General features: G+C 36.6%; 5 protein-coding genes across 6 annotated transcripts in view; 3 read left to right on the top strand and 2 right to left on the bottom strand.

Annotated features, from left to right (window-relative positions):
• The first annotated feature begins 618 nt into the window (after positions 1 to 618).
• Positions 619 to 1,598, top strand: LOC117791420 (ribosomal RNA processing protein 36 homolog). The gene is made up of 3 exons (XM_034631159.1): positions 619 to 755; positions 811 to 1,345; positions 1,401 to 1,598. The coding sequence occupies exons 1-3, from the start codon at positions 690 to 692 to the stop codon at positions 1,529 to 1,531; spliced, it is 732 nt and encodes a 243-aa protein (XP_034487050.1). The 5' UTR covers positions 619 to 689; the 3' UTR covers positions 1,532 to 1,598.
• LOC117791421 (39S ribosomal protein L11, mitochondrial) lies at positions 1,552 to 2,381 on the bottom strand. The gene is made up of 3 exons (XM_034631160.1): positions 2,172 to 2,381; positions 1,825 to 2,109; positions 1,552 to 1,766 (listed from the first exon to the last, which is right to left on the bottom strand). The coding sequence occupies exons 1-3, from the start codon at positions 2,304 to 2,306 to the stop codon at positions 1,596 to 1,598; spliced, it is 591 nt and encodes a 196-aa protein (XP_034487051.1). The 5' UTR covers positions 2,307 to 2,381; the 3' UTR covers positions 1,552 to 1,595.
• Positions 2,382 to 2,529: 148 nt separating this feature from the next.
• LOC117792038 (WD40 repeat-containing protein SMU1) lies at positions 2,530 to 4,591 on the top strand. The gene is made up of 5 exons (XM_034631993.1): positions 2,530 to 2,655; positions 2,768 to 2,834; positions 2,886 to 3,144; positions 3,205 to 4,283; positions 4,344 to 4,591. Exons 1-5 carry the CDS (start codon positions 2,630 to 2,632, stop codon positions 4,440 to 4,442), a joined length of 1,530 nt encoding a protein of 509 aa, XP_034487884.1. The 5' UTR covers positions 2,530 to 2,629; the 3' UTR covers positions 4,443 to 4,591.
• Positions 4,592 to 4,850: 259 nt separating this feature from the next.
• Positions 4,851 to 5,372, top strand: LOC117791213. 2 transcript variants are annotated; one of them, XM_034630903.1, is made up of 2 exons: positions 4,851 to 5,035; positions 5,107 to 5,372. In XM_034630903.1, the coding sequence occupies exons 1-2, from the start codon at positions 4,906 to 4,908 to the stop codon at positions 5,292 to 5,294; spliced, it is 318 nt and encodes a 105-aa protein (XP_034486794.1). In that variant the 5' UTR covers positions 4,851 to 4,905; the 3' UTR covers positions 5,295 to 5,372. The 2 variants fall into 2 exon arrangements, with proteins under 2 accessions (XP_034486794.1, XP_034486792.1); XM_034630901.1 differs by having other exon boundaries at positions 4,855 to 5,035; positions 5,092 to 5,369.
• A 1,899-nt stretch (positions 5,373 to 7,271) lies between these two features.
• LOC117789894 (cubilin) overlaps positions 7,272 to 13,358 on the bottom strand; it is a 53,071-nt gene continuing 46,984 nt past the window's right edge. The window contains exons 10-17 of the mRNA XM_034629070.1: positions 12,867 to 12,993; positions 12,701 to 12,802; positions 12,209 to 12,637; positions 11,019 to 11,422; positions 10,792 to 10,961; positions 10,548 to 10,725; positions 8,338 to 8,517; positions 7,272 to 8,148 (exon numbers count right to left, since the gene is read on the bottom strand). Of these exons, the coding sequence (XP_034484961.1) occupies positions 7,835 to 8,148; positions 8,338 to 8,517; positions 10,548 to 10,725; positions 10,792 to 10,961; positions 11,019 to 11,422; positions 12,209 to 12,637; positions 12,701 to 12,802; positions 12,867 to 12,993 (1,904 nt within the window). The 3' untranslated portion in view covers positions 7,272 to 7,834. The remainder of the gene's footprint in view (positions 8,149 to 8,337; positions 8,518 to 10,547; positions 10,726 to 10,791; positions 10,962 to 11,018; positions 11,423 to 12,208; positions 12,638 to 12,700; positions 12,803 to 12,866; positions 12,994 to 13,358) is intronic.

The following is a 13,358-nucleotide window of genomic DNA, read 5'->3' on the forward strand; positions in this document are numbered from 1 at the left end:
TTAATAATTGCAGTTAAGAAAAATATATATATTATTGTACTTCAGGGCCAGGATTCATTTGGGCGCGGTTCTGTTAAGATACGGTCCTGTCAGTGACTTTTCAAATCAAATTGAACACACGCCAGCCAGCACATGCATAGATATTTTATATATAGTATACCCTAGGAGTCACACGACCGTTAAATGCCTTAGCTTTGTCTGTATTTAAGCTGGCCGATGACTGACCAACCCAACAACAACTGGCTACAAATGCAATGCAGACAAATTGCAAGAATAAAAGACCCACTCGGTAAGTTATAGTTACCATTAACAACCCCCTAGGATGATAGTGATGTTTACGTTAATATGTCGGGAGTTAGGTCAATGCTTTTGTTATTAAGGCGGTAAATGAGAAGCCAACATGCGACCAACTGTTGAAAGTTTATTTTCATTTAATTGTTCTTTAAAATGCTTTAAATGATTATCAAAAATTTAAGCTGCGCGCCAATGGCTCTTTAACAGAATTCATAGTGCTGCCAGACTGTCAAACTAACTTATTAAACCAAACAACGGCCCTGCCCCCTATTGAAAGAGTGATTATCGATAGTTTCGCAGTGATAGCTTATTATCGATAAGCATTTGCAAACTGAATCAAAACAAACACGTGAAAAGTTAAGAAAACTACAATTTATCTGATTTAACTGTTTATAATGGCGTCTTCAAGTGAGTCCTCGGCTGCTTCGGACCATGATGCAAGCAGTGACGATGAAACACAGGTAGCAATATTCATGGAGCATTATAAACCCAGCTAATTCCATTGTTTATATACAGAACGCAATTCGGGAGGATCTTAAGGGCATGTCCTTCGAGGAGATAATGCAGCTGAAGGAACAATTGGGCGCAAAGGTCTACAAAGAGGCTGTACTAGGCAGTAAAAGTGTCAAGATAAAACAGCCCAAAACGAAAGCGGATCTCAAGCGTCTGAATAAAAATCGACCTCGGGAAATAAGTGCAAAACGACAGGTGCCATTTCTAGGTGTAGAGTTACGTGCAGAGCGTAAGAAAGAGACGGAGCTGCGTGATCCCCGATTCGATGAAAGAACAGGCAACTATAACATTGATACATTCAAGAACAACTACAGATTCATCTCACAAATTCGCGACAAGGAAGTTAATCAACTAAAAAAACAAATTCAGAATGTTGACGGCGAGGAAAAACAAAAAATCAAGCACTCAATGCAAAGACTAATAAATAAGAATGCGGAGGATAAAAAATGGCACCTCAAGCAAAAGATGTTAAAGAAAGAGCGCAAAGCAATTCAGAAGGCACACGACGAGGGACGCCAGCCTCACTATGTTACAAAGAGTACGTTGCAAATTAACTATTTATAATATAATAATTAATGTGCCATATTTTACAGAGGAACGCCGTGCCAGGGAACTTGTCGCTCAATATGAGCAGCTGAAAAACACTGGAAAACTAAACAAACATTTGGAGAAACGACGCAAAAAGAACGCTGCCAAGGATCGCAAGCGCATTAGCATAGAATAAATCGGAGCATCGGAGTTTTAGTTATAAATGTATATTAACAATTAAAATATATCATATAGAATGCTTAGCCAGTTCGCAACATCTTTGCCTCGCGTTTCTCCAACAGCTCTCGTCGCTGGTCCTCGACAATTACTTTACGCTCCTCCAAGAATTGAGCATACTCCGTGGGATCCAGATCGCGCACTACTTTAATGCCACAGGTCCGTGCAATTCCAACGAGCATTTCACACATTTGCTAATTAAAAGAAATATTAATTGATGATACAAATTCTATATGATCCTAATCAACTTACCTGCATTGTCAGCAACGCGTTTGGCGGATCTTGTATCTTGATTGCTGCAATTTCGTACAAGTGCTTTAATGTTATCTTCCCAGCAACCTCACGGCCAGGTGTCATTGTGCCTCGCTGGATTCCCGCTGCCTGTTTGAGGAAAAACGTTGCCGGCGGATGATGTATGGCCAGGTCGTAGCTGCGATCGCTGTTCATTAAGATGCGACAAGGAAGTGGCACACCTTCCTTCATCTCCGCAGTTTTCGTGTTAAAGTCCTTGCAAAACGCGGCAATGTTAATCGCTCGCTATTTCATAAAACAAAGTAGTTGATTAAAGTTACCAACACGATGTGATTTTCGGTACCAACCTGACCCAGCATGGGACCCAATGGTGGGCCCGCTGCTGCCATGCCGGCGGGTATATTTGTCTTCAGTTTAGTTGTGTGCGTTATCCGCTCGACATTCTTTTTCAGCGATTTCAGTTTACCTGCTGCTTTTGACATTTTTATTCAATTAATTCGCAAACAAAGTTGAGCGTTTCAGATGTTATGCAAAGTGTACGAAGATGGTGATGCCACCTGGCGCAAAATGACATTCACACGGAAGCTTATCGAAAAAAATTTGTAAACATATGTTTACGATTGCCAGATCGGCGAATTGAACAGGGTAGCAGATTTGGGCCAGGTGGCAGCACTTTGTCCAGGTGGCAACGTTATAGATTGTTGGAACTAAAAAGACGCTTTTTTGTAAAAATCAGAATTAATATTGTATTAAGTTAATAATATAAACAAGTAACTAAGTGAATAAAAGTGCTTAAATAGCCGTCATGTCTATCGAAATCGAATCTGCAGAGTAAGTGCATATATGGAAAAATCTTAAGAGTATTATTCGACTTTTTCACACATGTGTTTATACCCACCCGGCTGGAGTTATTTAATTTACATTTTTTATTTTACTTTTTTAGCGTTATACGACTAATCCAACAATATTTGAAGGAGTCCAACCTGCTGAAGACGCTACAAACTTTGCAAGTAAGACTTGAATTATCAACATATACCCTAATAATAAGGTATTAATTTCAGGAGGAAACTGGAGTCTCACTCAATACCGTTGACAGCGTCGATGGCTTCGTGCAGGACATTTCGAACGGACACTGGGACACAGTGCTTAAGGTAACCCAATCACTTAAGCTGCCTGATAAGAAACTACTCAATCTCTATGAACAAATCGTCTTGGAACTGATAGAGCTGCGAGAGTTGGGAGCTGCACGTTCGTTACTGCGTCAAACGGATCCCATGAGCATGTTGAAACAACATGAGCCGGAGCGTTACATACATTTAGGTAAGTGTCGAAAAAGTTTTAAACTGTCAAGGATATTATTAAAGTATTTGCATCTCGCAGAAAATATGTTGCAGCGCGCATACTTCGATCCTCGAGAGGCGTATGCGGAGGGCAGCAGCAAGGAGAAGCGTCGCACAGCAATTGCCCAGGAGTTGAGTGGCGAAGTGCATGTGGTGCCGTCGTCTAGGCTTCTGGCGTTGCTCGGCCAGGCTTTAAAATGGCAACAGCATCAAGGTCTTCTTCCACCCGGCACTACCATCGATTTGTTCCGCGGCAAAGCAGCCATGAAGGATCAAGAAGAGGAAATGTATCCCACCCAACTGTTTCGACAGATCAAATTCGGTGAAAAGTCGCACGTGGAGTGTGCACAGTTTTCACCAGATGGACAATATTTGATAACTGGTAGCGTCGATGGCTTCCTTGAAGTTTGGAACTTTACCACTGGTAAAGTGCGTAAGGATTTGAAATACCAGGCACAGGACCAGTTCATGATGATGGAGCAAGCCGTGCTGGCATTAAATTTCTCTCGTGACTCGGAGATGGTTGCATCGGGTGCCCAGGATGGCCAAATAAAGGTTTGGCGAATCATCACCGGTCAATGCCTGCGCAAGTTCGAGAAGGCACACACCAAGGGCATCACCTGTCTGCAGTTCTCCCGCGACAACAGTCAAGTTCTCAGTGCTTCATTTGATTACACTGTGCGCTTGCATGGCCTCAAGTCGGGTAAAATGCTGAAAGAGTTCAAAGGTCACACGTCATTTGTCAACGAGACAACGTTCACGCCAGATGGCCACAGTGTTCTCAGCGCATCCTCCGACGGCACAGTCAAGGTCTGGTCGTTGAAGACTACGGAATGTGTGGCTACCTACAAGCCATTGGGCAATGAATTGGCCGTTAACACGGTGTTGATACTGCCAAAGAATCCAGAGCACTTTATCGTCTGCAATAGATCCAACACGGTTGTCATCATGAACATGCAGGGACAAATTGTGAGATCGTTCTCATCGGGTAAGCGCGAGGGTGGCGCCTTTATCTCAGCAACTCTGTCGCCTCGAGGCGAGTTCATTTACTGCGCTGGCGAGGATCAGGTGCTCTATTGTTTTTCGGTCTCCTCAGGCAAGCTGGAGCGTACTTTAAATGTGAGTATTGTGTTGTAGTTTCCATTGAAATCTTTCTTTAATATTTGATATTTTTTACAGGTGCATGAAAAGGACGTCATTGGACTAACCCATCATCCGCATCAGAATCTTCTAGCCAGCTATAGTGAAGATGGCCTGCTGAAGCTGTGGAAGCCATAAAATATGTTAGCGATTGCCAATTATTTGCATACTAAGTTTTATTTAGTAGCTTTAGCTTTTACCTATCAAACTATTTTACCTATTTAACTGCCTCGTCATCATCAAAATATATTCTAATAAAATGCCCAAAAATTGGACTATAAATGTAAGAGCCGGTCCTCAAAAGGTTAACTGATTCTCTCAAGCATACGATGCTGTGAAGTAAACACTTTTATTGACCTTACGTCTTGGACTGTGCGTTGATCAGTTAAAAAGATTGACCAGAGGTAGCTGTGGCTTTTCTCATGCCTTCCATCAATATGGTCAATCATGTACCATATATTAAACAAATTGACTTTAATTAAGAATTGTGCAAAGCCATCTAATCCGCAGTCGACGTTTCAATTGATGTCCACTTCTGAATTAGTCAAGTAACAGAACTCAAGTGCTCCAGTTGTGTCTCGTTCCGTCACGTTGTGTCAACATGAAGAGCGACAAAATAATTGATAAAATACGCAACAAGCTAAAGGAATCGGATCCCGGGAAACGAACCGTTGTGAACACATTCCAGTTTAATTTTACGGATACCGATGGTCAACTCATCAAAAGCATGGGTGAGTTTATGCGATTGGTCGTCTTTGCGTGTTTTCTGCTGACCTCATGACGGTAGTCTTTGATTTCAAAGCTTTGGACATTTATGAAGGCAATGCATCCGATGCAGATGGTAAGATTACAATAGCCGATGAGGACTTCTATTTGGTTGGTACCAAGCAGACGAGTTTCGAGCAAATATTGCAACAGGAGAAGGCCAAATTGGAAGGTGATGCGGAGGCAATCAACAAAATGTTGGAGAAATTTCGTTTAAATTCATAAAAATTTAAATGTAATATGTGAATATTATATATTTGGAACAGTTTATGACGATCGCATAATAAAAAATATGTTAAAGAAGTCTTGTAATGCGGAGTATGTTGGTCAAGGTAACAAATGCTTAGTGAGGTAACAGTTTGAAAAAGAATTCACCTTTGGCATTTGGTTTAGTATTCATTTATTTAATTACCTTTATTTATATTTAATGTTAACATTGAATTGTTTTTGTAGGTGTTTTTTGTTCAATTTTTAAAATTTTGCCTTTAGTCAACTATATTTTTGCTAAAGCGCAGCGTTCTATGCCAATGCATGCGCTCGGGTTTGGTTTTTGGTATCATTTTGGTTTAGGCCTTACATATTGTTTAGCATAACTCTTGTTTGTTTTGTTTGCTTTGCTTAGTTATTAGATTTAATTGTAAATTTAACACTTGCTTGTTTAATTTAACTTTGTGTTTTTTTTAGTAAACGCTTAGAACATTTTATGGGGATTTTTCCGTGTGTTTCTTGAACATTGTTTTTGTTTGATTTAATTTTGTTTGTTTAGTAAATTGTTTTTGGTTTCTTTTTCATTTTGTTTTTAGTTTACTTTTCATTTTTATTGCTAGAACACAAATTCAATTTTATTAATTAACTAATTTAATTGGGTTCACTTTAATGTCATACAACAACAAAATTTATACACTTAAACTAAATATGCAATTTCTTTGTATTTTTTTGCAAATATTTAAAAATAATGTTTTTATTTCTTATGAATTAGTTGATCTTTATGCATTTTGCAACAATTTAACAACGTTTTACTTGTTCAATGTATTTGATTTTATTTATATATTATCTTTTATTAAACACCTACATAATTTTTCTGTATTATTAATGATTTGTTTACTTTTGACTGTTTTTAATTTTTTTCATTTATTTAAGCTTTTTTCCTTTTATTAATATTTTTATGCAAAACGTACGAGCGCTATGAAACCAATAATTGTATTTTTATCAAATTTCTTTGCAATTATTTTTTTTTATTAAAACTTAAGAACATCTTTGAAAACAAAATAAACTATAATATAACTCAATATATTATACATTTCTTAGAATATAATAAAAACAACTTAATTGTTAGAGGAAATACAAAAATAACAAGAAATTATTCCTTAAATCTTGGCACAAATGTTTTTAATTTTATTTAGTATTAATTTTTGGATTTTAATTAACTGTAAAAGTTTTTATTATCGTTCTCTTTAGCGTGTACATTTTTATAAATAGTTTTTGCTTTTTAATGTCGCTGCAACATTCGTCCATTAAATGTCTATAAAAATGTGCTTAAATAGACAAAAATCTTTTGAGTTTATCAATTTGGAAACTAGCAGCATCCGACAAATGACGCTACTATATTTAGTTATTTGTATTAATTAATTTATTTATTCATTTTATTTATACAAATCTTTCAATTTAAGAATTTTGCGTTAAACTTTTGCTGGAAGATACAGGTTTGATAGTCACTAATTCTTCATTTTATTTATGCATTATTTTCTTTAAATGTATTTGTTGATTTTCCTCTTTTCATTTTAATTTGTTAGTTAAAAACTTAAATTTATAAACTTGCTTTAACTTCAGTTTTTGCTGTGAGTATATGTGTGTGTATGTATGTGTATTTTGCTTATTGTAAAAAAATGTGTAAATAAAAGTTATTCGCGCCAGTTTATGTTTTTAGGTATAGTTATATGTAATTATTCATGTTATTGTTTTATGCCCATAATAAAGCAAAATTTTCATACTTTTTTGCTATTTTGCATTTCAAAATTTATTTGTGAATGTTTGGTATTGTTGTATAATTAATTCAATTTATGCTTCACCTAAATATTACTCGTATCAAATATAAAAATCAACAACTTTTTGCGGTCACCTGTGGCTAAGAAAATGCTGACACATAATCGCCGCTTGGTTTTTTTTATCATCATTCGTCAATCCCTCTATCCTTGTGGTTTATCTCCGATTCATTTATTTTTACTATTATCTGTCATACGTAGTCGCTATGTGTATAATATAGTAATGTATGCTTGTATGTATATTTAAATGTAATTATTATTTGTTGCCTGTCGTCATTGTTCATCGTCTCATTGTTTAATCGTTTGATCGATTCATTGTTTCATCATTAATCGCTACTACAATGTTTATCAACCTACTTTACTTTTATTTTACGTTTACGTTTTTGCGCCTTGTCTATAGCTTATTTAATTTATATCTTAATCAATTCGCACTTTTGCATAATTTTTCGTCTTTTAGGTATTGTTAACTTTTGAATTTATCTGCTTGCTCTTCTTATTTTTCGTCATCTTCTTCTACATCTTATGCTTTTTCTTGTTGTTTTTTAAGCTTTCTAGCTGTGTTGATGTAGCTTGTAAACATTTAACTACTTCAACCAACTACATACAGTTCGCACTTCGCTTTTATGCATTTAAGTGTCCTTTGTTAAGGACACGGCTTAACCTAAAGCGCTTTATAACTGAAACTAACGATAAAAATGCTTTTAAACCGAAAAAAAAAAATAGTTAAACATTTGCCATTTGGTTTATATGATCGATATTATCCTCATCGAAATGCACATCGTTTATAAATATGTCGGGATCCAGCTGGTCCTCGTCAAATTCGAGGTCGTCATCATTCTCATCATCGTCCTCATCGTTGGACATCAGACCATGTACCATATCCACGCCAGCTATACATATGTGAGGTGGCGGTGGCACACTTGTAGGTGGTAGGGGAGCGGGCGGAATGATTAAGGTACCGCTATTGATGCCATGCAGACTCCCCGCAATGCTCGCCCCGCCACTTTGCAAATGCCGTCGACTAGAGCTAAGTCCAGCTGGAATACGATAAGATTCAATAATTTTAAATAAAACTTTTCAATAGAATTTAAAGCAATATTACCTTGAAATGAAAAATAGACGAAAAACTAAATCAAAGAAAACCTAGAACGTAAAAAAATTAAAACATATAATGCAAAAAAAAAAAAACCAAAAAAAAAGCCACTTTTTGTTGTCCCCTCGCTTACCCGTTGCACTCGTCTGCGAGTCGTAATGTGCATTCCGATGTAAACCCAATTGACGGACATGGTTTCTACGTTTTCTTCTGGAGTGACAGAGTGTGCATAGGAGACAGATTAGGGACAAGACGACGACTAGTGTTATTATAATTAGGACGTCGTGATCCTCCTCTGCCGCTTCCGTGATACCTGATATAGAAATTAATACATAAATAAACCAAAGAACAATATAGATATATTTAAATATACATAATTATTAATGGCTCTAAAAATATTGCGAATATTTATTGATATCACATAGGCTTCTAAACAAATGCGCTGCTCTGATAAATGTTTTTTTTTGTGTAAATGAATTGCTAACTAATTGGGAGATTAATGTAGGTGATATATTTCAAATTCCACTTTCGAATAAAGATGCTGTAGTCACGCCAAAAAATAAGGATATTCATTTTTTTTTTTTAGAAATTAATGATCAAGTGGAATTTAAAACAATTCTTCGATATTAATGTTAATAATGTTGTATTGTTTTGTTGTTGCATTGGAAGGTATTAATATTTTTTCGTTTTTATTTTTCACATTAATAGATGGAATTTTAAATATAAAAATTTAAGTTCGGTATGCAGCTTAGTTTAGCAGAAAAAACAATTAGGTGCAAAACAGAAAAAAGCCAGAAAAACAACAAGAATAAATAATTGTTTCAACCACATGCCTTCAAATGATTTTTCTACCAATACTACAAGAAACTTATATTTTGCAACAAAAGATTAATTAATTAATCAGTTGGACGACTGCTTCGACATTTGTTGTTGTCTTTTAATAACGATGCTTAGTTTAAATTTGTCGAGATGTTGGGGTAGGTGGGTCTATTAGTGGGGTGCTGTGCATGTCATGATTGTGGTCTGTAGGCGTGGCTGTGAGCGTGTGCAGCGATTTGAGACAAGTTTAAGCAGGACTCACGTGTTATATGTGACCAAAAGTTTTTATTATGTATATCTTATTCTTAATTGATTAGCATTTACTTGGCGTGTAATTTATGGTTAGAAAAATTATTAAAATTTTTTAGCTATGAGTATGTTTTCATCTTCTTTGTTTTTCTTATCATTTTATTGTAATTGTTTTCATCACTTTTGATTTTCGTGGCAATTCCTTATGATTTAGCAATCCAATTTTGAAATTCTCTTTTCTTTTTGATTATTTTATTCTTTTGTTTTGTTTTTTATTTTTTAGTTGTACGTATTCAAGACTAATGACATAATTGCTAAAACAAATATTTGCAGAAATTTGGGCAAATGCGATGAGTTTGCGTCACCTGTGTGATTGTCACGGGTTTGAATTTTTTATTTTAGCATATTATATACGATTTTTGAGGAGGTTGTTAAGTTGGTTTTGTTTATAAGTAGTTTATTGATTGTTTTTAAGGTGAAAGATCACATCGAGAATGTTCAAAAGAAAGATAAAGAACAGAGAACACAGAGAGAGAAAAATAGAGAGAGAAATAGAGAGGAATAGAAGAAGTATAAGTAGACAAGTGAGAAAGAGAGATATTGTTGTTTATAGTGTGGGCTGTGGCTGTAGAAAAGAACTGAGATCGCTTTGATTTTTAGTCTGGAATTGTACGATATGCCATTTTGATACTGCGACTAAGACAACAGAATGTGTAGGTTGTTATACTTATAATAATAATAACGATAATTATGCATAGCTTCGGTTAGGTTTTTTCTGAGTGAGGGTGAGCGCAGGTAAAGATCTTTTCTAATAGTATTAACAAAATTCTGGCCATGAAAATTAAAATTAAAAGAAAACTATAACAAGACAGAGACAACAGAGAGCTGTTTTAAGTTTTGGTGCTTTTGAATTGATTTAATTAATATTTAGGTATTAGTATTAGTTATAATGGTTAGTTAGCACATTAATTTGATATAGTTTTTAGCAAGTGTTTCGTCGGGTTCAAGTTATCGTGGTTGTTATTAAGAAAATGAAAAGCGTAATAAATTAAAATGCTTATTGATTGCATAGACTTAGAAATCGATATGCAATCGGCTTGAACTCGAAATGAAAAAATGATGTATTTAGAATGAAAAGCAAATTCATGGTCGCTCATTGGACGCACTGGAAAAACCGAAAGAAATCAAAATGGTGAAACAATAAATATAATAAAATATTAGATCAAAAATCCAAATAAAAATTGAACTGAACCGTTCGACTCACTCACGACTCACAATGCAATTCGTCACTATCATCGCCGGGCCCACAATTCTTGACACCATCGCAGCGTAATTTGTCCGATATGCAATATCCCGCCGCACACTGGAAGTGATAGGTGGACTCGCAGAGCAGCCCAATGGATGGTGGACCCGGCCCCGAATCCTGTATTTCAGTCCAAACAACGCGGAAACCCTGTGTAGATTTGAAAAAATATTTATTTATTAAAAATTTAATAGTCGATAATACGAAAGATCTAACCTGTGCCCCAACGGTCTTGTCGCTGGTGGTGAAACTGATGCGTGCTGTTTGACCCGTGGATATATAATGCCAATGCTCGACAGGTGGCTTCTCGCCGCATAGCTCCACTGGCGGCTGATCCGAATCCACATTAACCCATAGACGCAGCACAGCAGCAGGACAGCCTCGACCTAAGAATAAACCATATTTAGGAACCCAAATGTGGGTAGAAATTAACTTTAACTTACCTGCCGGATCACCCTCGAGTCCAAACTGCTCAAAGTTAATGGACAACTTGTAGCCGGCACGTGCAGTCATCACCCAGTTGCAGGCATTGGAGGCCATGCCACGACCAGGTGCTTTGTAGCCAGCTGGATAGTTGGGGGAGGTGATAATGCCGGAATCTTCGTTGCTAAAGTTGCCGCCACAGTCGCCTGCATCGGATTTGGCCGATTCGAAGAAATAGCGCGCCTTAAAACCGCTCGCCACGCTCTCCTGATCCGTGTGCAACGTGATGCGCAGACCAACCGCACCCCGGGGGCTCTCAACGGGTCCGGGTGCTGTCAAACCACAATAGCGGCCGAGCAGGCGATCATTGTTATCCCGATACACGACATACATTTCCAGCCAGTCCTCAAAACAGGCACTAGAACTGCAAGCGACATTATGATACCAGTTATTTATTTATTATAACTTAACTGAGCCAATTGACTCCAGAAATTATTAAACACCGCAATTATTTGAACGATAAAAGTAAAATAAAGTGAATATAATACCGATATGTTTCGGTACAGTTTCCCAAAGTAATTTTTTGTTTTCTGTATGTATAGAATTTAGCTTTATTTTAAAACTAGACACAATTTTGACAGATTTGACCAACTTTAATCATTCATAACTTTGTTAAAACTTGACCGATTTTCAAGCAGAATATCATTTTGATCATTGTTTGCCCTCTTTATTCATTCTGCATTCAAATGTATTTGAGTTCGTTAAAAAAATTGTTTGCCTCTAGATCTGGGTTCCGATTATAAAACCAAAGGGTCCCCCCTTTGAAATTTTGAAATTTGAAAATTTTTTATTTCAAATTTTCACTTTTAATCAACTCCTTATATCGTAATTAGTGCATTGCAACACTTTAAATATGATTCTGAGCACTTTAATTTTTCTGTAAAAAATCATGGAAAATTGAAGAAAAAAATGGACTTGTAAAGTTGCAAGGTGGCAAGTGGAAGATCTTTAAACAGTCATAACTTTGTTAAAACAAAACTGATTTTGAAATGGATTGCCGTTTTGATCGTTGGTTGGCCTCTTATTTCATATTGCTTTAAAAATTTAATTAATTTAATTAATTTAATTTTCCTCTAGATCGCTAATATATAAAAAAATATAAAAAAAATATAGAAATTTGTAATTTAAAATCACTGTGAGCTGAACGTACCCATAAGCACCGGCTGTGGCATTCGCATTGTTGTCCGCCTTGATCTTGAAGTGATCGAAAACAATTGTCACTTGTTCATTGTGCTCGGCCAAGAACAGATAGGAACAGTTCGTGTCCGACGGATAGTTGGAGGGATAGCGTGGACTGTTTAGCTCTCCGCGTTTCTTCGAGCTGCTCACATACGTGAAGCTGCAGGTGCCATCGGGTGCCGCTGTGCCGGGTATCTTGTACTCCGTCTCAAATGTATACTTGCCCTTGAAGCCACGCCCCTGCAGCTCACCCGAACTGAATACCATCGCCAGGCGAGGACCATCGCTGATCACACGCTGCGTCTCATTGCCGCACAGTTCATAATCGAACTTGTCATAAGCATCGGCAGTTTCCTGTCCCTTTAGATAGATTTTCAGATAGCCATCAGTGCAGTTGGATCTAAAAAAGTGTGCGAGAAATATTAAAAATGCTTAGATTGCTAATGGTTCTTTAAATACGCACTCGCTCTTATCCTTGTGCTCCATTTTGGGTATATTGAAAGAATTAAACTCGAGCCGTACACGCTCCAGATGCTGTGCATCCTGCATGCCATAGATGAAATATCTGTGAAATGTTATCATTAATATGGCAACTTGATAACACAGATCAATTGAAGGGTAATACTTGCCTACACACAGTTTTTGGTATATATGGATAGGGATAGTTTGGTGAGAGCACAAAGCCAGTTGATTCCTTCTTCGATAAAATTTTTTGATCACATTCTGAGCCACGTATGTGAATGCCATCATTTTCACCTGATGGATTTGATATTTTTTGTTGCATATTGTGAGCAGAAATGATCATAGAACAGTTTACAGCAGATAGAATTTTTGTAGAATTTCAGGATGGATTTAGAGATTAGAAATTTTACAGAGACAAAGGGCGAGAGAGAAAAATAGAGGATTGGTTTATAGATTCAATTAGTCAGATAATAGTTAGTTCGAATTAAATATAAAAAAGCGACAAATTTAACATAAAGCCGCACAACGAGCAACGGAAATGCAACAAACACATACATTGGAACTCTTAAATGTGTGTGTGTTTGTGTATCAGTTACGGCCATTTTGTGGCGCATTTGAATTTTCAATATGGTCACTACAAAATGGCCGAAACGGCAAAC

This window comes from Drosophila innubila (assembly GCF_004354385.1).
Source record: "Drosophila innubila isolate TH190305 chromosome 3R unlocalized genomic scaffold, UK_Dinn_1.0 2_E_3R, whole genome shotgun sequence".
Taxonomy (NCBI): domain Eukaryota; kingdom Metazoa; phylum Arthropoda; class Insecta; order Diptera; family Drosophilidae; genus Drosophila; species Drosophila innubila.

Coding starts and splice junctions, on each gene's coding strand:
- LOC117791420 (XM_034631159.1), top strand. CDS start 690: ATGGCGTCTTCAAGTGAGTCCTCGGCTGCTTCGGACCATGATGCAAGC. Junction 756..810: donor GCAGTGACGATGAAACACAG/GTAGCAATATTC, acceptor GTTTATATACAG/AACGCAATTCGGGAGGATCT. Junction 1,346..1,400: donor GCCTCACTATGTTACAAAGA/GTACGTTGCAAA, acceptor CATATTTTACAG/AGGAACGCCGTGCCAGGGAA.
- LOC117791421 (XM_034631160.1), bottom strand. CDS start 2,306: ATGTCAAAAGCAGCAGGTAAACTGAAATCGCTGAAAAAGAATGTCGAG. Junction 2,110..2,171: donor TGGGTCCCATGCTGGGTCAG/GTTGGTACCGAA, acceptor TTTATGAAATAG/CGAGCGATTAACATTGCCGC. Junction 1,767..1,824: donor ACGCGTTGCTGACAATGCAG/GTAAGTTGATTA, acceptor TCTTTTAATTAG/CAAATGTGTGAAATGCTCGT.
- LOC117792038 (XM_034631993.1), top strand. CDS start 2,630: ATGTCTATCGAAATCGAATCTGCAGA. Junction 2,835..2,885: donor AGACGCTACAAACTTTGCAA/GTAAGACTTGAA, acceptor TATTAATTTCAG/GAGGAAACTGGAGTCTCACT. Junction 4,284..4,343: donor AGCTGGAGCGTACTTTAAAT/GTGAGTATTGTG, acceptor TATTTTTTACAG/GTGCATGAAAAGGACGTCAT.
- LOC117791213 (XM_034630901.1), top strand. CDS start 4,906: ATGAAGAGCGACAAAATAATTGATAAAATACGCAACAAGCTAAAGGAA. Junction 5,036..5,091: donor TCAACTCATCAAAAGCATGG/GTGAGTTTATGC, acceptor TCATGACGGTAG/TCTTTGATTTCAAAGCTTTG.